General features: G+C 37.6%; 1 protein-coding gene across 2 annotated transcripts in view; it reads left to right on the top strand.

Annotated features, from left to right (window-relative positions):
* LOC308518423 (3',5'-cyclic-AMP phosphodiesterase 4D) overlaps window positions 1-24549 on the top strand; it is a 505639-nt gene extending 481090 nt beyond the window's left edge. For both annotated transcript variants that reach the window (XM_081090153.1, XM_081090152.1), the window contains exons 7-15: window positions 10614-10707; window positions 11880-12052; window positions 12654-12752; window positions 13584-13748; window positions 15708-15807; window positions 19785-19939; window positions 20987-21109; window positions 21516-21698; window positions 22362-24549. In XM_081090153.1, coding sequence (XP_080946279.1) covers window positions 10614-10707; window positions 11880-12052; window positions 12654-12752; window positions 13584-13748; window positions 15708-15807; window positions 19785-19939; window positions 20987-21109; window positions 21516-21698; window positions 22362-22778 — 1509 coding nt within the window. In that variant the 3' untranslated portion in view covers window positions 22779-24549. The remainder of the gene's footprint in view (window positions 1-10613; window positions 10708-11879; window positions 12053-12653; window positions 12753-13583; window positions 13749-15707; window positions 15808-19784; window positions 19940-20986; window positions 21110-21515; window positions 21699-22361) is intronic.
* The last annotated feature ends 801 nt before the right edge of the window (window positions 24550-25350 follow it).

Genomic DNA, 25350 nt, shown 5'->3' with positions numbered 1-25350 from the left:
TGAATATCCCTACATTTTGTCCTTTCCAGAATTTATGTGAATGAAATCACATAGTGTATCTATAGCCTTCTGTAAATGGCTTCTTTCCCTTTAAATATTGCTTTTGAGATTGATCCACTAATAATATGTTACATGTATTAATTTGTTTCTTTTTATTGCTTTCTAGTATTTCAGTTGGATGTATTACAATTTGTTTATCCATTCACCACCTGATATCTAGGCTATTTTCAGGTTTCAGTTGATATTGAGTAGAATTGCTACAAACATTTGCATATAGGTTTTTGTACGGATATATGTTTTGATTTCTCTTAGGTAAATAACTAGGGTGGGTAGGATTGTTGCATCATATAGTCAGTGTACTTATTAACTTTATAAGAAAGTTCCAAGCTGTTTTTAAAAAGTTGCTATACCATTTTGCACTCCCTCCAACTATGTATGAGGGCTCCATTTGCTCCGCATCCTGGCAAGTGTTTTGTATTGTTTGTATTTTTTATTTTAGCCATCCTACTAAGTATGTAGTGGCACCACATTTTGGATTTAATTTTTTTTATTTCCAGAATTACTAATGACTAACGTCAACCTCGAGTTCCTCTTAATTTCAGACCTCTGTAGTATTTGTAACATATGTTTTTGTTTTTGAACAAAGCTGTTCCTTAAATTTCATTCAGATCCATTATCACTAGAGGGCAGTAAACACAAACGGATTTAGTGGGCTTGCTTGACTTAATGTTTTTATACTATTAGCATTAATTAAAGAAAGTATAGTTTTTATAATGTAAAAATAGATTTAAAATTGTTATTTAAAATATAGGTTATAAATTAGTTCTAGATTATTGTCTGCCTCTAAAACTACTTTAAGGCAGTTGAAGTAGAAGAAACACTCAATGATTTAAAAGACACTGGTATGCTCTAGTTATTATATGTAATATCTGTAGTTTAACCTTGCCTCAGAATTCTTCAAGGAGCATTTAGCAATTAGATTTGCATGTGTTGAGCTGAACAGCATTGGATATGTGAGAGCCCACTTTATGCAGATTTGCTTCTTGATTAATAACAACTCCCAGAACTTTGGCCTTAAATAAAAAGGTGTAAATTAAATATAGACTGATTATAGAATAAATTATTTTCCAAATGTGTAAATTATACCAAAAACAGTGCTGTTACTGGGAAAATATCTTAGGTTGGAGAAATCTAAGAGTTAGTACACTTATTTTAAATAATATTTCTTAAATATTTTAAGCACAGTAATATCTTGTATAAATTAGAATTTATTATGTTAACAGACATATTGTTTGTAGACTCTAGGCTAAATGTAGATTAATGCCTAAAATACTTTTTGGCAATTTAGAATATTTTGAAGCCGGACACCCTTGGTTCAGATTTACTCTCCTGCTTGGCTTTGTAACCTTGGGGGAGACACTTGGCCTTCTGAGCCTCAGTGTCTTCATAATTTGGTCTGTTTTTCTTTTTCCTTATTCAAAAATGTGTCTTATCTCTCATGACCTCTATTCCAACGTCAATGATGCCAGCGTGTGTTAATACTATATCAATGACTCAACTCCATCAGCAGAATTTTAAATATCCTAAAATAGTCCAGAAAGATTGGTGATTGCTTGAAGTATCAGTTAAAATGAAGAATAAAAGAGGGGTGACGTTAGAGATTCTGGGGAGTATTATCAGAGAAAGACATGAAAAGAGAACTAAGTGCTGGAGGAAATGTTTCCTTTTCCTATTTCAGTACCTGTGCACATGTTGGTATATAAAACCATCTGGGTGTTTGAGAGCAGCAGGTCACCAGACAGGGAATCTGAGTTCTACCTGTGTGTGAGGGCATCTCTGTCTTGTTCACACAGCCTCCCACGCAGAAGTAGGTCTCGCTTTCAGGTGAGGCTGCCTGTGTCTGGGCACCAGCTTCCTGACAGCAGTTATAAGATCCACCCTGTCCAGAGATCTGACCACAGTGATGGTAGCAGTGGTTCTTTACTTCAAGACACTGTGAGTCAGCACAGGATTAAGGATAACTGGGTCCACTCCTAAATTCATGCCATTTATCATAGAATTTGCATCAGCCTAATTATATGGTGAACTATTCATACACCATGGAGAGCACAGACTCACAGAAGCCTGGATTTGCCTTTCAGCCCTGTCACATACAGGGCAAGTACCTGTCTTTTCACCTTAGCATGGGGATAATATCTATCTTACCAGGATGTTGTGAAGATTCGAGATAAAATGGATAAAGCTCTTGGTGCATATAGGTGCTTAATAAATGTTGTGACATACCCATTACAATGCTCTCATTAACATTTTCAGAAGCCAAGTCTGACCGTTAAGAGTGGTATCTCTCTGGCCCCATCCACATTTCTCTTCTGCATTGTCTAGACTCTTCTGCAGGCTGCTACTGCCATGGCAATGGGAAGGAGCATCTAGTCTGCCTCTCATAATGGGAAAAATGAAATGAATCTTAGTTTGTGTCAGAGCTTTTAAAAAAGATTTCTTGTTATCATCATTGTCATCTCCGTTACTGGAAAAGATTAGGGACTTACATACAGTTGAATCTTATGCCTGTGGTTGACTAACTACTTTGAGAACTGTGAAGAAAGCATGAGCTATCTTTCTTGCCTCAAGCATCCTCCATCCTGATTTAGGAGTCACAGTTCAAGGTAATTGAAGCAACTAGAACAGTAATCCTTAACACTGCGGGACATTCAAGAAATTCCAGGGTACACTTACTGGAGAGTACTCCTGGAGTACTCCAGGGAGACTAGATGTCCTGGAATACACAGGGTAATCTTTACCAGGATGGATCCCTCCATCTCCCAACAACCATTCATGTAGGTAATTCACATATGACTATCTGAACCTAGAACACAACTACTTTTTACATGTAAGCGTTTCCACCCCCCTCTCTCTTTCTTCCCTTCCTCCTTCCTCTGCCTGTCCTCCCCACCACATCTCTCTGTCACTTTCCCAGCAGCTTCTTCCTAAATTTAGCATGGGCTTCCTCATAACATGGCAGTGTCAGAATAGTCAGACATTCTCACAGGGTGACTCAGGGATCCCAATAGCACATTCAAGGAGACCAAGGTGGAAATCCCCAACGTGTCTTCCTCAGCTAGACAGGGGAGGTGGAGGCAGCTAAAAAGGCCTCAGCCCAATTTTTTTAAATGGCCCAATGGGAGACAGCAAGACCTGGGCGATGCATGAGGAAACATGACCCTATAGTACTCAGCCAATGAGGAACCGGAGGAGGGACTAAATAAATAGGCTATGTCCCCCCACCCCACACACACACACATGTCCCTGTACAATGGGACTGACGCCCACTCTTGAGAGTGTATTAAAAGTCTCATTTTCGCCATACTTCTGTCTCCAAGTCCGTCATTTAAATTCGGACAGGTGAGCCATTTCTCATACTCCTAAAGAGGCATATTTGGAGACCAGCTACGGCAGTACCCAATTTTACCAATGAGGAACCCAACACACTAAGAAGTGAGGTTATTTGTTGAGTATTATACACTAGAGGATTTAAATTCAGAGTCTATGTTCTTAGTAGAACTTTAGTCAAATTCTTTTAAGATGGGTTTTTTATTTTGTTTTTGTTAAACCCAGGGATGTTTTTTCCTTTGTCTTTTCTTTTTTTTTTCTTCTTTTTTTTCTTTTTTTTTTTTGTAGAGAGAGGAAGGGAGAGAAGGAGGAGGAGAGAGAGAGAGAGAGAAAAAAAAAATCAATGTGTGAGACACATCAATTGGTTGCTTCCCCCACACACCCCAACCCGGGTGGGGTGGAACCTGCAACCAAGTTACATGCCCTTGACTGGGAATCAAACCCGTGACCCTTCGGTCTGCAGCCAATGCTCTAACCACTGAGCAACCAACCAGGGCTAAGATGTTTTGTGTGTGTGTGTGTGTGTGTGTGTGTGTGTGTGTGTGTGTGTGTTTAATATATTTTATTGATTTTTCACAGAGCGGAAGGGAAAGAGATAGAGAGTTAGAAACATCGATGAGAGAGAAACCAATCAGCTGCCTTCTGCACACTCCCTACTGGGAATGTGCCCGCAACCAAGGTACATGCCCTTGACTGGAATCGAACCTGGGACCCTTGAGTCCACAGGCTGATGCTCAATCCACTGAGCCAAACCGGTTAGAGCAAGATGTTTTTAAAATAGCACAATAGGAGTGGCATCGACAGAAAATCTATTTTTTAAAATCCCTTCTTCATAGCAAATTAGTAATGTGAAAGCCTAAGCAGTGTTACCCAACATGACAAAAGGAGCTGAGAACAGCCATGCCATGCCAGTGAGGAAATGGATCGCTTCCATTTGTGAATTCTGGACATAACTCTATTATTTTATAATCACACTATGCTTTTATGTTGGTTGGAGGGAGAAAATTTGGTTATATCTGTGTCACTAGGGAAGCCACTTGTTTTGTTTTGGGTTTGAGAGAGAAAGCAATTAAAATGCCTGATTGCCATTTTCAGAGCAGCCTTTATTTTGAAGAAAGAGAAGTCAGAGAATATTGAAATTCATAGAAGTGACTCCAGAAGGATTGGTAATCCTTATTTAAGAATGAACTATGAGTGTTGAAGTGTTTCATGGTGGTTATTCATCACTGGGAGAGGGAAACCCCATTCATCTATTCACAGGGCAGCCTCACTGCAGGAATACCATTTTTAAACAAGTTTACCAGAGGTTTGCCCTTGCCAACCAATCACAAAGCACCCTGGGCCTAGTCCACGCCTCCTGACCTGATGAAGCCGGGATGGAGTGCAATTGGTGCATAGTTGGGGTTTTATAGGACAGGTTTCTTGTCACTCTCCCCAGCTTCCCTGCAGTTCCTTATTTGGTAGCTTTTGACAGAACTTATCTTTCTTGCAGCTAAGCATATTGGCATACATTATTCATTAATCCCTGGATCTCAGGGAGAGAAAGATGCAGACCCTTAGATCTTTAGATATTTCTTTATCACATGAATTTTCTTTATTCAGAATAGTCGTTGAATTCTGTTCCATTCTGGAGGTTTACAAGTGGCATATGTTCAATGGGAAGACAGCTGGATGTCGGATGGGATCTAATGCAAGGCTTTCTTATATATACTTAATTCCCAATAATCTTTAAAAACCCACACACTCCGAGGCTAGTGGAGATTGTTAATCTATCAAGGTTTTGAAGATACACATATTTTAGAATCCAGTCTCTATATAATCAATCAAAAATGCCTGAAGCAAACTATTTACTGTCAGTGTCTTGGGGCTACATAAAGGTAAGGTTTATTTTATTTAGCCTTTGTAATAAGCTCCTGATTACTCATATTTTCTAACTGATAGTTTTAATAAATTACAATGGAATTAAGCTTTCTAAGTGATCTTTTCTCCTTAGACATGACTGCAGAAGAAATATGTGTTTTTAGTAGTCAAGTTAAAGAGAAATTGTACAACTTCTAATAGTTATAGTTTGCATGTTAAAATTGCTTTTTAATGTGCAGGGGGTTCTTTGTCATGTTGTGGATTTCAGTTATGCTTGTAAATGTCAAGGTAATTAATAAACACATTGGAAATGAATTATTGAGCAAAATTACTTATGCTGATGTATGGGTTCCCATTAATTTGAAGCACTTAAAGTTTATAAAAATTAATTTGTGGCTCTTTCTGAAAATCTGCACTAGTTTAACCTGATGAAGGGTATGTTTTTTTCACCTTTGGATGGAAAGCTCTAGATGACATTAAAAATTGACATTATTTGACTTTTTAAGTGACATACCATTAAAATGATAACTTGATTACTTGTAAATGCTGAAAAAAATTATGTTAATGTGATACTGCTGCTTTTGTTCATCTCAAGAAATGAATTAATAACTGACTTTAGTATAATTGTGTTCCTGCTTGGCAGGCTTCTTGCATGCCCCTGGCCGCTGCTAGCCTGGTGGTCTCTGTAATAGAAGCAGGAGGTAAAAACCTTTTTCAGTCCTAATGAAGCATCACTTGCAAGGTCGACATTTACTCTTGAACATTTGAGTATATCACAGTACATTATTTTTAAGAGTCCTTTTTCATTGCTTTAAGAATGCAGATTGAAATATGTTTTCATTTTCTTTGTTTCTTTTTAAAGGAAATGTTACTGTTTGCTGGGAGATTTGCCTGCAGTCTAAGAAAACTTATTTCAGTTGTAATTGTCCAAGTAGTTATGATTCCCCATCTCCCTTTTAATCTATGGATGGTCTGGATTTTTTTTTTATGCAGATTTTCATTTAAATTTTGCTAACCATTTCATGGCTTGAAATTTGTTTAATATAGAAAAGGATAAAGGGTAATAAAGGAAACCCTCCCAATCCTCTCAGAAACCATCTCTTAGCTTTTAGACAGTTCATATTTGGTGCATTTTTTGAAGGGCTTTACATTTGTATTATGATTATGAACAATACCTCTAAGAACTCAGTATAGAATTTTAGTGTGTATTTTTTTGAAAAAAATGTTTGCTGGACAGCTTTATGTTTCATATTGCAAAAACACAAACATAATTGTTTTATATTTAAGGCTAACTATATTTAGTCTTATACATGTTAAAGGATTTATTATTATACAGCCTGTACAGTGTTTACTTTAGCTTTTAATGCTATCTATCAAAGTTGTAGTGTATGACAGAGCAACATATATAAATTATTTTTAATAGAATATTATGGGGGGGAGCAAGCATTTTCTTCATGTTTGACCTTTGCCACCTTCTTAATTATATGCTAGGAGACCATATAATGCCCCCAGTAACGCTGACATGAATGCAGAAATAAAGGGATTAAATTTGAGAATATTTAAATTTTTAATTATTTTGTTTTTCTTTCTCAACAGTCTTAAATGTGGAATATAAATTGGGGAACTGGAGTTTAAAAAGCAAAATACAGTATTCAGTTCAACTGCATTTTCACTTTCCTTTGTATTTTACATGCTGCACTCAGACTTTCTGATGCACAATGAGAACAAAGGATTTGAAAGCATTAACTTGGAAATCTTTCTTTCTTTCTTTCTTTTGCTGCAACCCCATGAAGGGTTTGTCTACTCCATGCTTACATGTTATTTCAGACTATTTAAATAAAAAACAACTAGAATAACATCATCAGAAAATATTTAGAGGTCACTTTTTAAAATATCTAAAAGCTCAATTAAATTGTTCTGCATTTTACAGTCAGTTCTTTTGAAAAGCAGTTCTATATTTTATCTCTTCTACATCTGTAAATAGAAAATATAACATACATTTTATTACCTTTTTTAATTATTTTCCCCCTCATAGTAATTTTATATAGTTATTCTAATCAACTTTAAAATGAGAAAAATTTCACTTACATTTAAAAATTATTGTTGACTCGTTTATTTTCTTTATATCCAGCTATACACTTCAAAACCAGATTGTAATATCAACTCCCAATTGAGAAAGCACTGGTGGTAGTTTTTGTGGTTATTATTTTAGCCTCCCTGGACTCAGTGTTATATCAATAGAAAAAGGGGCGGGGGGGTTGATTTTAATTCCTTTTAGAAAATGCCCTTATAACTTAATTGACTCTTTGAAGATTGTCTTAGGAGATCTCCCTCCCCTCTCCCTTAGGAAGAAAGGGGTCTGCTTAAAATATTGTCTCTTCTAACTATGTTAAAAGGAAAGGTGGACTTCCTTGGAGCACCTCACTAGCCTTGTAGGGAGAGAGGTGCGCACTGACGGGTTTCTCTACTCCATGCTTCTGGGTTTTGAACAAAAGCGGAAGAGTAGTCTGGAAATATATATGATATAAAAATAATCAGTGGAATGTGCAATCTGTAATTTTTCAGTCAGTACAATAGATTACTTTCACTGGCATTTTTTGCCTTGGTTATGTGTACTAACTGGCTATTTTGATGATTTATATAAGCAATCATCATTCTTTATATACTTCATTCTTTATATTCTTCCAGATAAAGTCAAGAATTTGTGAGGGGCATCTGCAGGCACCATGCCATTTTTCTGCTTTAGCGTATAGCAACATATTCCTTATACCAGGTTGCTTATAAGTTGAAAGGGAATTCTGTAAAAAACTGGGTCCCCATCCAACTTTTTAATGCCCCACCTCCCGCCCCTAAGCTTACATTGAGAGAAATGAATGAAGGGCGGGTAGACAGTGTGGTTCCTGTATAGGTTGTAGAGAGGCCAGAATTTGCTGTTCAGCAGACTCTTTTGACTGAGTTTTGCCTAAAGATTTTTTCGATGGTACTTTTACACAATGGAATACTACTCAGCCGTAGAAATGAAGAAAATTTTATCCTTTGCGGTAGCATGGGTGGACCTGGAGAACATTATGCTAAGTGAAATAAGCCAGTCAGAGACCATAGGATTTCACTCATGTGTGGGATTTAATGAACAAACTGATCTAACAAGCAAAATAGAGACAGATTCATAGATAGAGAGCAGGCAGAGAGCTCTGGTTAGGGTGGGGGTGTGAGTGGAGGGATTGAGGGGAAAAAAACAAAAGTAAAGAACTCATTGACAAATAACAGTGTGCTAATTGCGGGAGGTGGGTGAGGAGCAGGGGAAGAGGGTATAGGGGGATAAATGGTAATGGAAAGAATAAAAAAATAAAGGAAAAAATAAATTTAAAAAATATTTTTTTCTAAAGTAAATTTTATTTGTTAAGCAAGGATTTACTTAACTTTTGGTCTGGTGCATGGTATTATTATATTTTTGAAGCATGGTGACCATTTCTTACATGAATAATGTGTTATTTATTGGAATGAGTAGAGGAGGTAGATATTTAGATATGCATTTTTATGGGTATAACTATATTCAGATCTTAAATTTTTCCTACAATAATAAAAATCAATATAAAAGGCCCAGGGATATAGAAAGAGCTCAAATAATGTCGAGCATCTATGATGTGCTAGGCTGCTAAATCCAAGACACTTCCTATTAGCTCATTTAATTAGTTGATAGCCTATAACTTACTCAAAAAATATAACTTTACAAAACATGACAGAAAATGTTTTGAACACTATTATAAATGTCTTGAGTATTTTTTAATTTTTTAATTGATTATATATAGAGAGAGAAATATCAATTTGTTGTTCCACTTATTTATGCATTCATTGATTGCTTCCTCTATGTGCCTTGACCAGAGATTGAACCCACAACCTTGGCGTATTGGGATGACACTCTAACCAACTGAACTACCCAGCCAGGGTATAAATACTCTTAGAAGGCCCCAAAATTTACTTTTCCCCATGAATCGTAATATATTGTTCTAAGTAAAAATTAGCAGAAATCTATGTCTTGTATACTACATGATGCCAATTTTGAAGATATATGTCCATACAAATTTTTTAAATGCATAGAAGGAAATGTAGCTAATTATGTATGGTTATCTCTGAGCAGTGGGGCTATACATGATTTCTACTTTTCTATATACATTTCTATATCACATGTATTTTATGATCAGAGATAATTATTTAAAAAAACAAATGCATGAACAACTCCCTGTACCTGTAAATTAACAACCAGAAGAATTTGTATTGGTATAGCCAGTTCTTCAGTTTTGGCTTTAGGATAATGCTAATAAGAATTTCTCATATCCACGCCAAAACCGGTTTGGCTCAGTGGATAGAGCGTCGGCCTGCGGACTGAGGGGTCCCAGGTTCGATTCCGGTCAAGGGCATGTACCTGGGTTGCGGGCATATCCCCAGTGGGGGATGTGCAGGAGGCAGCTGATCGATGTTTCTCTCTCATCGATGTTTCTAACTCTCTATCTCTCTCCCTTCCTCTCTGTAAAAAATCAATAAAATATATTTAAAAAAAAAAAGAATTTCTCATATCCAGTAGTCTTTTGAAATGTTTTCATTGATCTTCTTCAGTGCTTTGTGGTGATAAATTCTTATACCTAATTTAGATGGACAGTAAGATTGACTTTGTAAGTAATTTGCCAGATTATCTTGAGTTAGAATACCTTGGTATGAATTATTGCAGAGAAGTGAGATTTTTTAATTCTAATGAACAGATTAAATACTGAGTTAGAATTATATTTTAAACATTACTAAATGATAAGTTCACTACTGTCTTTCCCCCAGACTTAGATGATAATTTATGGTGAAATTCAAAATTGTAAGGGCAACTATACACGGGATTTTTTTCGATCAAGTATCTAATAGTATAGTTACTCTAAATATATAGAAAAATATTTTTTTCCTGTATGTTAAGAGACATATTAAGGTATCTTAAAAGGGCTAACTGGGAAATCTTGGGAGTCAAAGGAAGACATTGAGAAGCAGTTGATGGATGGGAAAGCATAACATCTCTGAGAATTCTGGTGTTGAATGCTATGTTGTGGTAGGTAAATTCCAGGGTTTCTTTGGATAAATAGGCACATGCCTGGCTCGATCCCCAGTAGGGGGCATGCAGGAGGCAGCAGATAATGATTCTCTCTCATCGTTGATGTTTCTATCTCTCTCTCCTCTTCCTTCCTCTCTGAAATCAATAAAAATAAAAATTTTTTGAGTGTCAGGACAGTTTAACAATTATTTGGGCATATTTTCTGTATCTTGGTGTATGCTTATATTCTTACACTTAAATTTTCATCTATTTTTTTTTTTATCTTTCTGTTTTTCAGTTTAAAAGGATGCTTAATCGGGAGCTCACCCATCTCTCTGAAATGAGTAGATCTGGAAATCAAGTGTCGGAGTATATATCAAACACGTTCTTAGGTGAGAATAACAAAGTGCAACTTTTAAATTTTCTTTTGAGTTGTTTGTTTTTGGAGGTGAATTAAAGTACCAACTGATTTTGGAAACCAAACAAGTGTTATGAATTTCATTTGCTTCCATTGATTATATTAAAAATTTGAGCCTCTAAGCTTTCTAAATTTTAGAACCTAAAGTGACAAAATGCATTTTTTTATCTTTTCGTTTTATTCAGGACTTTGGGGGTTTTATGAATTAAAGTTGCATACTGCTAGTTTTTTCAAAGTACTAACCTATGAAACGTATTTTTGAGATCTGTACATACATTCAACAAATTCTTGTTAAGTGCCAGTCATTGCTGGGCACTAGCTATTTAATGATAAGTTAGAAATGGTCCCTGTCCTCAATGGATTGATAGCCTAATGGACACCACACCTGGTAAACTGGTGAGGCAGATAGAATATAAATGCTAAAGAAAAGCTTACTGATAACCATAGCTAAGGGTATGGTGTACTGGGACAACACCACTCCCACCGCCCATTCCCAGAGGAAAATAAAATACAGTAAGTGAAAGTCAACAACTTGAACATATCCTTGATTTGGCTTTACTTTCAAAACAAAATTGCTGATTATCTTAATAGCACATTCACTAAACAGACATTTATTGAGCACACACTACGTGCAAGGATGAGTTTGGGGAGCTCACTCTCTTGAAATAGGGAATGAATATACAGATACATCTTGTGTCTTTTATTTGAAAATAGCTTTTGTGAAACTGATAGTCACTTATCAGATAATATTGGAGATTCTCCATGCTTCCCACAAAACCTTGTTACGTCATAACACCTAGTTCACTATAGTATAGAAATGTGAAATAGCGAATGCAATCTATGTCATTCAGAGGACCCATTTCAGTAAGCTGTCAGGTTCACACCTGTTAATTATTCTGCCTTGGGATTTATTTATTTATTTATTTATTTATTTATTTATTTATTTATTTTGAGTATCAAACTCAGTCCACATCAAGTTTTAAACATTCAACTTCTCTAAAAGGATCTTTACTTGGAAATATTTCCTGTATTATATAATGATAAATTAAAACCTGTCTAGTTATATATGTTACATTTTAAAAGAAAAAACACAAAAAGCTCAGGTAGAATTAATAGTAAGTGTAGAATATTTTCTCTGTTTTTAAGATAAGCAACATGAAGTGGAAATTCCTTCTCCGACTCAGAAGGAAAAGGAGAAAAAGAAAAGGCCAATGTCTCAGATTAGTGGGGTCAAGAAGTTGATGCACAGTTCCAGTTTGACTAATTCAAGCATCCCGAGGTTTGGGGTTAAAACCGAACAAGAAGACGTCCTTGCCAAGGTAAGAAAAATGTCAAGAATTGTGAGCATCAGTATGTAACAATGCCTTTTAATGAATTCTTATTCCTTCTCTTTTAGTAAATGGACAAGTTATTAATTTATGGCGTGTGTTTTATTAAGATAGGAACGCACTTTATACAACTTTCTAAATTATTTGGGTTTTATTAATACATGGACTTACACAGGTAGTTTGTGATGTGTGTTCTTTCCTTTTTTGCTTCTACGTTTGATTGTTTAACATTAAAAAGTTAGAAATCTATTTATTAAATCTTCCAGTTTTAGGAGAATAGTTAAGGTTTTTGTAACTGGATGTTATCTATTGAAGAAATGCTTTGAAATTTATATTGAAAGTATGTCAAAATGTTGTATTGTCAAAGACACCAGGTTAAGCAATGCTATTCAGTTTTTAGTATGTTCAAGTGAATCTGCCTAAAGTTTCCCCTAATTACATGGTGCATCCATTATATTTAAAATGAATCACTTTTTTTAAGTTTAACAATCTTTTTTATTAAAATCAGTAATTTTTACATGAATATAAAAATTATATGTAAAATTATGTTCTACCTCTGCTTTCTAATTTTCCTGTCTTTCTTTAACCCCAGGAACTAGAAGAGGTGAACAAATGGGGTCTTCACGTTTTCAGAGTAGCAGAGCTGTCTGGTAACCGGCCTCTGACTGTTATCATGCACACCATCTTTCAGGTAATGTGGTCCTACCACCTTTCCTCTCATTCTGTGCCTTAATGTCCAGTCTGTGAATTGTGCATGCATTGTGTCTTCTTTACTACTCACCCTCTTTTGCATATATTGGACTTTTTTCAGATTTGCCCCTTTACCTAGGGATTAATAAGAATACAGGAAGGTTGAAGTGTAGGTAAAATACAAATAAACCAATGTTGTTAATTTTTTCCCATTTAAGGAAAAGATATGATGTGGGAAAATTGAAGCAATTCATTAAAATAATAGTTTAAAAGTCATCCACATGACCCTGACTCACACAGAGAATGGAATACTAACCATAAAAACTGAATCCACCCCTCTGCTCACCAGTCGTAATTTCTTCATGGTTTTGTGTAACTCTCCGTATCAGTTTCTCACTCTTGTTGAGCTGCTTCTGTTCCAGCGCAGGGTTAGGATTTAAATGAGCAGTTGAGTCTGTAGGTACCTCCTGGACTGGAACGGCAGATTCCAGCCCTAGAAAGGATGTTACATTTCAGTTGATGTGATCTAGTGGCTGAGTCAGTGGCGCTAGACTGAGGCTGACTTCATGATCTCGGGACACAGACACTCTGGAACTGGGAGCTCATTCCTCACACCACACATCTTGGGTTGAGCACTGTTGGGCTTCAGAAGGACAACGCAACTCTGGTTTTATCCCTGAAGTCCCTGGATCTTCCCAAAGATTTCCATTTCCTCACTAGATACTATGAGAGCGCTATTTCCATTTCTGGGTGTGATTTTTTTGTTGTTGACACACTCTATGGAAAACCTTTTTTGTAAGGACAAATGTTAATAGAATTTCTTTTCCTTCAGGAACGGGATTTATTGAAAACATTTAAAATTCCAGTAGACACTTTAGTTACATACCTTATGACCCTGGAAGACCATTACCACGCTGACGTGGCCTACCACAACAATATTCATGCTGCAGACGTGGTCCAGTCGACGCATGTGCTGTTATCTACACCTGCTTTGGAGGTAAATCTGGTTTCTAAAACTGAGAACACTAATTTGTCACTCATAAAGGGCCCTTAAACTTGTATGCTAAAGAGTATGCAGTGCAGAAAATAATTGGCTTCATTGGAAGTATATTGAGTTATAAAGTAAAAGATGTGGTAAATAAATAGTCTGATGATTTTGTTTGTGAAAGTTGACCAGCGATTTAGGGATTCATCTGTTTATGACACTGCTTTCTTGAAATTACCTAATGGACATTCTTTAAAGCACATCTGTTTGGCTTATATCATTTTAGTTTGTTTGTTTTTCTGGAATGTAGTCTGAAGGCTTTTACATGTATAGTTCAAAGGATGATTATTTTAAAATATAAGCAATGTATTGATGTTTTTCATAGAATTGATTACAAGGAAACACTTCAATTTTACCAAATCCTTTGAAGTTGTTTCATTAAATTGTTATTTAAGCAATTTTATTTTCTTAATTGTTAGGGGAAATACTTTTTTTTCTAATATATTTTACTAGAGGCCCGGTGCATGAAATTTGTGCACGGGGGTGGGAGGGGCAGCCCTCAGCCCTCAGCCCACCCTGTGCCCTCTCGCAGTCCAGGATCCGTGGGGGGATGTCTGACTGACAGCTTAGCACTGCCGCGGAGGCGGGAGAGGCTCCCGCCACCTCCGCTGCACTCGCCAGCCATGAGCCCAGCTTCTGGCTGAGCAGCACTACCCCTGTGGGAGTGCACTGACCACCAGGGGACAGCTCCTGCATTGAACGTCTGCCGCCTGGTGGTCAGTACACATCATAGTGACCAGTTGTTCCACTGTTCAGTTGATTTGCATATTAGCCTTTTATTATCTAGGATAGTTCAGAGTGTTTTCATCATAAAACTATGTTGATATTTCATCATTTGAGTGAGTGGTTCTCAACTGGGAGTGATTCCTTCCTTTTCCTTCTCCTCCCATTCCCCATGGGCATTTGGTAATATGTGGAAACACTTTTGACTGCCACAACTGAGGGGTACATGCTACTGACATCTCATGAGAAAGGCCAGGGATTCTGCTAAAATTCCTTTAATACAGAGTGCCTTTCATAACAGAGATTATCTGGCCCAAAAATGTGAATTCTGCTGAAGTTGAGAAACCCTGATTTGAGTAGAAAACAATTTCAGATATTCCTTTTTAATACTTAAAAATATATCATCAATGGGAAATTTTTTATCATAAATTATAATATTAGGTAAAATATTTTCTTCCAAGATCACACTTACCAAGTTCACGAGTAACTCATTATCTATAGAACTCTTCCCAAAACATTATCTTCTATATATACAAAGGGCTAATATGCTAAGTGTCCAACCGGTCGCTATGATGTGCACTGACCAACAGGGGCAGACGCTCAACGCAGGAACTGCTGAGCTGCAGTGATTTGGCAGCTGCAGTTCTCAGGTGACACACCCCAAAACCAGAGAGGAGGGAGCCCGATTCCTCGCGGGGCCGCGTGATTCCACCTTCAGTCGTGGGTTATGTTGTTGCTGGGGCACTGTTGGCCCTCAACCTGGTTTACCGCACACTTGCGTTTGCGTTCCACACCCTGTATGACAGCAACTTTGCAGAGTGCCCTCTCGCACTCTGGGACCCCTTGAGGGATGTTGGAGAGCCGGTTTCTGCCAGGTCCCCACAGGCCAAGCCAAGGGACCCCACCTGCCACAGGGACCCAGCTCACTCCACAGACGCCAGGAGGGGCCGCAGGAGGTTGGCTCCAGGGCGTGTCCAGCCCTCTCGCCCAGTCCTGCCCCACCGGCCACCTTCTAATTAATTTCCTTTCAATGTTCACAAATCCGTGCCCAGGGCCACTAGTCATAATATATTTCAAAATTTCATTTTATTTTTCCATCAAATTCTAGGAAGTAATTTTCCATTTGTTTAAACCTGAATATGTGTTATTATAGAATAGTGATGTTATCTATATTGTCTGATTTTCCAGGCTGTGTTTACAGATTTGGAGATTCTTGCAGCAATTTTTGCCAGTGCAATACATGATGTAGATCATCCTGGTGTGTCCAATCAGTTTCTGATCAATACAAGTAAGTAGAGTTAAATTTATTTTTGCAGAAAATATTTCTTTTATCTTCACTTTAGAATGGGAGTCTTTATGTACTTGGGGGTATTTCCAGAGCCATTAAGTTCTTTTGGAATGTGTAAACATGCATTTTAATGAGAGTGTGTCTTAATGTAATTTAGTTCTGAATATTATTATGGTATCCCTTGGGGCGTAATGCTGATTTTTTTTGTTGTTTTGTTTTGTTTTTGCCATGAGTTTGTGGATAAGAGCCTCCTCATGCTCAGTAGTCTCCATGCATTCAGCTTTCATTGCACAGCCTGTGCTGCAGCCAGATTTAAAATGAGATTTTTAAATGTAGCTTTGCTTAGAGAGATTTAACTCAGATCTTTAGAATATTTAGCTCTGTTTTTGTATCTTTGAATAGCCTCTGGACTACCCTATGACAAACTGTCCTTTAGTGACTCACTCATATACTAGTATAGGAAGATTGGGAAAATCATGGATTTCCCAGTACATTTTAGAGTTTTGGTTCACGAACTCACTTATCCAAGATCAGACAGGGTAACATTTCATATTCCAGCTACCTTATAAGAACCTATAATAGAGTTCCTTCAGGAACCACCAAAGCGTAACTAAATAGTAACACATAAATGTGATTCACATTAGATGCAGCTGCCTGCATTCACATTGTGTCAGGGGTTAGGATCCCCTGTCCTTCCTGAGAAGCTCGGGGGGTTACAGAGTGCACTGTGCCCTGGTACTTCCCTTAGCCTGGCCTGATTTATTATTTTGATTGTTAGGTGTGTCTTGATGTGCTCCTCATTCATAAAAGTTTTGTTTAAATTTAATGTTTGCCTTAAAGAAAGGTATACATATTTTTTATTTAAATTAATAATGGCCAAAATTCAGACTGGTATGGTTTTTTTCACCCTATTATATATAATATTGTAGATTCCCTTATCATAACATTAGAATGAAGAATAGATTAGAGAAAAAAATAAAACAACTGGTAATAAAGTCACTGTTTCCAAGTATTCTGATAGTTTTTTTTTGAAATGAGGACCAGCTTTATTCTTTATTATGGACCCTCAAAGGGCAAACAGGCTTTGGCTGGCACTGGAGGACTCTGGCAAGCGTCAGGGTACCGTGGAGTCTGTAACTGAAGCTGATCTTCAGTTCACAGACAAATCTGATGCTCTCCAAAGTTTGAGACCCACTGAGACAGATAATGGAGAAATTTAGGGGAGAAGTAGGAATACAGTGACAGTGGCCAAGGGTGTCTGTGTAAGGTCATTTTGCTGATGACTTGCTTGAGGCCAAGGATAACTAACCCTGTTTTTGTAAGTATGTTGTTATTCAGTAATGTAGTGATGATCTCTTTTCTGTGGGACCACTGGGAGGTGGACCGTTCCCAGAGGAGCTTTGATCACTGATGTTTCCTGGAGGGTGGGGTGTGATGAGGCCATATTATTCCTGAGAGAATGAATCAGCAGCATCACCTGGTAATGGAAGTAGCTCCGGGTTGATCAGAGCCCAGGGCATTGTGAGAATGACTGCCCTAGTTAGCTTCTGGCTAGGGATCATGCCAGCAAGCACTCCACTCCGGAAACAGAAGAGGCCTAGTAGCCAGTAGCACAAATACTGTAAGTCTTAACTTCACAGCTTGCTATAATGAGTCCCTCTAATAACTTGTGAACTTGTAATAAATAACTTTGTGAGATACACTCAAAACTATGTGATTATTTTTAGTTTGCAGTGAACCCTTTTTTATGTAGACATTAAGTTTATGTTTCTCTTTCATGGATTGAGCATCCTCGGCTCAGACTAGCACACTTAGCCCCCTAGAGCTGGTGCTGGCAACGTGTTCAGTGCCAAAGGTTTCATCTACATTTCCTGTAATAAAGAATCCTAGAGACTTCTAATCCTCAAATTTATAAGCCCATAGTGAGGCAGCCACCTTCCCTTTTTGAAGGAGGCTGCAAAGGCGCCATGAGGTTGCAGGCTTTGCATGGTAGAGCGGTCCCAGACCTCCCCCGGCTGATTCTGAGTCTCCGTGTACACCTCTGCTTCTTCAAAACCTACTCAAGAACTACAGAATCTTACTCCCCTTTAGATGTGGCCACACACCTTCAGCTCCAAAGAAGAGTAGAAACAGGTTGCTTAAATGCTAACATGCATTCATTTAAAACGCAGCAGTCACCGCCACCTTTTTGTAGCAGCCTCAGAGATTAGAGAGGCAATAGAGGCCCACCAGTCTAATTAGGAATCATTTCATGGTCTTTCTGGCCAGTCAGGACTCTTGTTACATGTCGGGAGCTAACCGCCTACCGAGGCAAGCTGGGGGGCAGCTAGACAGCCTTCTCTGTGAAAGGCCATCCTTACCTTGAGTAGAATTCAGATTCTTTGTTTCAAAGTTCAGACCACAGATCTGCCTCCTCCAAGTAACAGCTCCTCATCTTTTATTCTGCAAGCTCAATTGCCTGAATTTCTTTTCTCTTTCTTCACAGGGCATATAGATTAATCCGGGTCAGTTCTTCTGTTAATCCCCTGATCCACATACACATTTGGCCCCTTAAAAGAACTGTAATAGATTAATTAGAAAATGTATTCTGCCTTCCACTTGGAAAACATTGTGACTTCCTTTCAGTATATGTTATTTAATATGATTCCACTATAGAAACAATAATATGTTAAGATCCTTTATAGTTTAAATTTTTTTATTTCTATATGTTTAACTGTCTATGGATAAATATTCATAATTAGATGCTTTTATAGACTATTTAAAAGTCAGACTGACCATATACTGACTTTTAAAACATGAATACTATTGCTTTGTCAAAAAATAAAAAAAGAAAGACAATAAGTAATACCATACATATGCATTGCCTGGTACTCTAGACGTCTCTGTTTTTGTAGTTGGGAACAGATATTTCAATGTGTAAATTCCTATTTCTATAGTATTATTGAAGTCATAGATTTCACAGTAGAAATATATCTTGAACCTCACTTCTCCTCCCTCGCTCCTTTAAAATATTCAGTAAGAAGTATTGGGTATTTCTTTCCTAGAAAAGAATATATATTTCCAAATGTATTTTCTGTGCATGAGTGAGTAAAAAGATCAAACACATGCACTTTTAGTCTTTACAAGGACTTAAGTGGAAACAGTTAATAGCACCAATTTTTTAATGACTATCGTACAGACCTGGGTCTAAAAGGTATTTACAGGAACTAGTAAGGAGGCAGGACCTCTCACTGCCTGAAATACACAGGCCCAGGGCAGTCGTGAGGGTGGCAGAATCTTCACCGTGCGGTTCTGTGGGCAGCCTGATATCCTTCTCTGTGTGAAGCCACGAGTGCTCAGGTAGAAAGGGCAGTATACCTGTTTACAGTGACTGCCACAGTACTTGGAAAAGAAAGTGGAAAAATGAATAAAGCCTCTACTTTCAAAGCTATCCTGTGGATGAAAATAAGAACAACATGAACAAAGCGAACATTCTCTGTGTGTTCCAAACTGTTCTTGTCCCCTCTCTGAACACAAACAATCCTAAGTCACGTGATCCTTACGTTATATAAAATGCTGGGTCGGTGATGCACAGTTATCAGGAATACAGCGCCTTATGCTTTGGGCATGTTGCAAATGTTAAGAATAATGCCATATTCCACTGAGCTTATGGAGCAACCTATGGCATATCTGGAGGGGAGGAACTGTCTGTTCAGTTCTGCTTTCACTTTAGCAAAGAGAAAGCTGAGACACACGGGGTGTGAAATGACTTGCCACGTGTCATTTATGTTAGAATTCACTCCCCCGATGCCATTGCTCTTGCCACTGTTACAGTAACTGATACATTGCCTTCTTGGTGTTGTCATGTATGATAAGGCCAGCAGAGATGTTTAGGGGAAATTGAGCTCTAAACCAAAAGTTATCCCAGAATATGAAGAATAAAATAAACTTAGAATAAATGGCTTTGCTGATCTCTTGTCTCTTGTCTTTCTTTTAAGATTCTGAACTTGCCTTGATGTACAATGATTCTTCTGTCTTGGAGAACCATCATTTGGCCGTGGGCTTTAAGTTGCTTCAAGAAGAAAACTGTGACATTTTCCAGAATTTGACCAAAAAGCAAAGACAATCATTAAGAAAAATGGTCATTGACATTGTAAGTAGCTGATAAAAGCAAAAAAGAAAGCTGTGATGCAAACTGTTAAAGGGGGGGGGGGGGGGGAATGAATATTAAATGAAAGGAACTGTATATTTCAAATCCTGTTGCTGCCCCTTTATGTTTGAGAAGCTGTCCCTGATGTTCGGTAATAGGTTTTCTACTTCTAGCAGTTTAAAGTTAAAAATAATGACGGGTAGCCCAGCTGGTTAGAGCATCGTTGTGATATTCCAAGGTTGTGGGTTTGATCCCATTCAGGGCACATACAAGAATCAACCGATGAATACATAAATAAATGGAACAACAAATCAATGTTTTTCTCTCTCTCTCTCTAAAATCAATAACAAAAATTTTTAAAAAGGAATAATGACAGCTTACTCTCCTAATTCAAGCTTTATTTTCTGAACTCCTCAGGTCTGGTGAAGGCAGAAAGATGACCTACAAGAGGAGAGGGTGCTGACCATAGCTTGAATTTTTTCCACTCAAAACGGGGGGACTCCATCAGAGTGCCATTTAGAAAATATCCATGATTTTAATATTTTCTCTATGCGTATTATTCACAGTGATTACGAGACACGGGAAAACCTCTGGTTATCAAAAAATTCATTCTCTTAAGCTTTGTATATACAAAGGAAAGAATTATCTGTCTTGAATAAGCAGAAAATTGCCCAGAATATTCTCTTTCTGAAGTTCCCTGTGAGCAGTCTTGAATCAGTTCATCAGCATTCACTAACCGTTTTTTAGTCCAAGGAATGGGAAAAATATGTAATGATGTCTTAATCATGGATATGCCTTTTTTTCTGTCACAAAAGTGGTTATCAGTGCCTAACATTTCTGTATATTGCACACATATATCTGGGCTTCCAGAAAACTTGACAACAAAGAGTAAAGGACTCTGCCCCAAGACATAGTAAAGAATTGCCATACACGCTGTTAGAGGACAGAGTGGTTTTCCCTTTCTTCTCACATTCTGCATAGTACTTTTATTTGCAAATTCTTTTTTCCTCTGGACATTTTTTACTTAATAAAATACTCCTTGCTTTTAAGGTACTTGCAACAGACATGTCAAAACACATGAATCTACTGGCTGATTTGAAAACTATGGTTGAAACTAAGAAAGTGACCAGTTCTGGAGTTCTTCTTCTTGATAATTATTCTGACAGAATTCAGGTAAAGCATGACTTGAATTTTCTCATGTGTCTGTGTGTCTAGCTTTGATAAAATTTATGTCTCCTTTTTCCCAACTTATGAATTAACCAGCTTAGTCTTTTCATTTGCATATGCACTTAAAAAAAAACACACCTGACATCCCACAAAACCAGCCACTTAAGCAGCTCTGAGTTTAATCAGCCATGCACATAAACAGCGCTTGGTATTTAGATGCAGCAGAGGTGTCATAACTTTGGACTATTAATATAAGTGTGAACCACACATAGACACATCATGGTTGAACTATTTGGAATGAGTCTTACACAACATCTATTTTTAAGTGTCGCAGTCATTAAATGTGAATTTCTAGTAAAAAAAGGGAAAAAAGGAACAGGTGCTGAGTCGAGAATGCATTTGTCTGTTTTAGGTCCTCCAGAATATGGTGCACTGTGCGGACCTGAGCAACCCGACAAAGCCGCTGCAGCTGTACCGCCAGTGGACGGACCGAATAATGGAGGAGTTCTTCCGCCAAGGAGACCGCGAGCGGGAGCGGGGCATGGAGATCAGTCCCATGTGTGACAAGCACAATGCATCTGTGGAGAAATCACAGGTGACACACTACGCACAAAGCTTTCCGAGAGAGCAAAACAGTAGCTTGAACATTGGATTCCATTGTGCCCGCATCACACAGTATTTTAGTGGTTTTCACATGAGTACTTGATGTTTGCAAGCTCAATTGCACATTAGTCTCTACAACTCAAAAGACTCTTTTATTCATATGCTCTATATTCCTATAGTCATTTATATGTTCTTATGGAATTATATTCATTAATGACTATTATTCACATAGTATATTCATAGGTATAGAGACAGTTTATATGAATTTATAAGTGAATTCGGTTATATGAATTCATATGGAATACATGACAATATTTCAGTTATCTCGATTTACCTATTACTGGCTATTCTAAAATGAAGTCCAGGCCTCAAGCCAAGCCCTACCATGTCAACAGCTGTAGGATTTTTATGTTGTAAAAAGGTCTAGAAGCTAATTTTCACCGTTGCCTAAAACAGTGACTGTTTTACCAAAGTAAATAGTCTTCTGTTCAGTGTTGTAGTTGCAGGCCATGTTATATTTTATGTGTTTCTATTTAAATTTTAGGTTATATCTATAAATTGATATAAATCGGATATATATGTGGGATCTAGTTAACCTTTTCCATAGTTTCTTCGTCCCAAGTCCTATACTCAAACTGGATTTCTTTTTAACTAGGTGGGCTTCATAGACTATATCGTTCACCCCCTCTGGGAGACGTGGGCAGACCTTGTCCATCCTGATGCCCAGGACATTTTGGACACTTTGGAGGACAATCGTGAATGGTACCAGAGCACAATTCCTCAGAGCCCCTCCCCAGCACCTGACGACCAGGAGGAGGGCCGGCAGGGCCAGACTGAGAAGTTCCAGTTTGAACTCACGTTAGAGGAGGATGGCGAGTCCGACACTGAAAAGGACAGTGGAAGTCAAGTAGAAGAAGACACTAGCTGCAGTGACTCCAAGACTCTCTGCACCCAAGACTCGGAGTCGACCGAGGTTCCCCTTGACGAGCAGGTCGAAGAAGAAGCGGTGGGGGATGAGGAGGAAAGCCAGCCCGAAGCCTGCGTCACCGATGATCGCTCTCCCGACACGTAACAGTGCAAAGGACCTTCATGCCTTTTTTTTTTTTAGTAGAAAAAATTGTTTCCAAAGTGCATGTCACATGCCACAACCATGGTCACACCTCACTGTCATCTGCCAGGACGTTTGTTGAACAAAACTGACCTTGACTACTCAGTCTGGAGCTCAGGAATATTGTAACCAGTTTTTTCACCTCCATGTCATCAGACCGAGGGGGGCATCTTCACGAACAGCATTTTAACAAGATGTCAGCTTGGTAGAGCTGACAAAGCAGAGAAAAATCAATTCCAAAATATTTCCAAGGGAGTGTGGCTCATCAGGCAGCCCAGAAGTCGATAGGACTTGGGGTTTCTTTTCTTTTTATTTGTTTGCAATATTTTCAGCAGAAAGAAGGTATTACACAGACAGAGTGAACTCGTGAATGAAACAACAAATGGGTCAGGAACAGGACACCGCGCGAATCTGTTACCAGGAGGAAGATGAGCCACAGAAATTGCATAATTTTCTAATTTCAAGTCTTCCTGATACATGACTGAATAGTGTGGTTCAGTGAGCTGCACTGACCTCTATATTTTGTATGATATGTAAAACAGAATTTTTGTAGAGCTTACTTTTATTATTAAATGTATTGAAGTATTATATTTAAAAAAAAAAAAAACTATGTTCAGAACTTCATCTGCCACTGGTTATTTTTTTCTAAGGAGTAACTTGCAAGTTTTCAGTACCAATCTGTGCTACACTGGATAAATCTAATTTACAAATTTTACTTGCACCTTATAGTTCATAGCAATTAACTAATTTGTAGTGATTCCTTGTTTTATATACCAATGACTTCCATATTTTAAAACAAAAGCAAATTTTATGTTGCAGGAAACTTTGTAGGTCTTCATTTACTTTTTTTGTTTCATTCTTTTCAGATAAGCAGAGTTGCTCTTCACTGTTTTTCTTCATGGTGTGCAAAGTGAATATTTGTTCGGTAATACTTTGATGTGCGTTCTTTCTAATGTGTCTTAAGCCTCATGCACACTCAATCATCCATTGGTGTTGTCTGAAGCAAGTGAGAGATATATAAATACCCAGTAGCTAAAATGGTCAGTCTTTTTTAGATATTTTCCTATGTAGTGTCTTCTGATAACTTTTTGCTATGTCGGTAGACCCTCATTTCACAAGTGCATGTCTTTGTAATGACCCACATATGTCATGCTCATTTTCATTGTTTTCACAGTCATAGGATGAAAAACTTTTGCCCCTTGTGCTGCTCTATCATTTAGCGTGTGTTTGAACCTCTGTCCACCTTCACTAGATAGGGTCTTATCAAATATATCATTGCCATTTTGATTGATGGGGAAAAAGCAGATAGTCAAGTTAGGGCTAGCATTCATTTCTACTGCGAGGTCATGTAGAATGACTAGCTTTTACTCTTGATTTACAGAGAAAAGCTAACAGCTAGTTAGGCAGTGTTAACAATATTAGCGGAATATATTCACAAACACCACCAGTACAACTAATGTGTGTTTGTTTTCATGATTTTACCATGGGAGTAAGAACTATATATAAGGAATATTCTGGAGAAGTGATTTTAAATGTAGGAACTACCCTTCCTTAATAGACAAGTACTTAATATGTAGAAATTGCTTTATTGCTTATCGTTGGTTCATCGGTAGGTCTTGTAGAGGAGAACTTCTGTAATATCCTGAAGGAAAGTCATTGATGATGCCACGAGCACCAGTGGTTTGGTAATATAATGCCCTCCTAAAATACTGGGTCGAGTAAAAAGATTCTGCTGAAATAAAAAAAAAAAATGAGAGATCACTTTTGGCTGAATTTGGCACCAAGAACTATTGCAATTTTAGAGATTAATTTCCAGTATTTATCATCAGTTGGCATCTTGGGGCATTTATTTACTTTGGACTTTTTTTTTCCATTTTAGCTCTGAACAAAGTGTTTACCTTTTCTGTGAAAAGATTGGAACCCAAATAATCATTTTCAAATTGATATCTAAGAATTGGCATAGAACTAAAGGGGGGTGTCTGACTAAGTGGAAAATAAATAAACACTTAACGAAAAGTGTAACCCTGAAAAACATTGATATTTAGGAAGGCAGGAAGCCTTCTGAGGATGAATAACAAAGTCATCAGCCAGAAAAATGGCCTATGCTGAAGATAGTTCCTGTTTTAATCTCCTGAGATCCCCTGAGGGAAAACTTGTGTAGTTCCGATCTTTACACAGAGCAGAGTAGGAATCAACTGATTAATGATCAGATCTCCACCCTCCTTTCCCTGTAAAGATCAGACAGTAACCTTTGAGACAAAGTCCTATATTTGTCCAAATGGTTTCACAAGAACACTTGGAAACTTGTTTTAATTTCATTTCTCCCTAATGGAGGTCTAGAAGAAATGACAAAGAATCTAGGGTTTATTCCTTTTTCCAAAATAGTCTCATTCCCTCCTCTCCCTAATACTTGGTATTTTCCCCACAGAGTGCCTAGAATCTTAATAGTGAAAAACAAAAAAAAATTAAAGCAGCAATATGTCACAAACAAATCCAGACCTGAAAGGGTTTATAACTGCACTAAAAAAAGAGGGTT

The sequence above is a fragment of the Myotis nattereri genome (genome assembly GCF_964212035.1).
Source record: "Myotis nattereri genome assembly, chromosome: 4".
Taxonomy (NCBI): Eukaryota; Metazoa; Chordata; class Mammalia; order Chiroptera; family Vespertilionidae; genus Myotis; species Myotis nattereri.
Note: the sequence above shows the minus strand (reverse complement) of the source record. Positions and strands in the feature narration are given on the sequence as shown.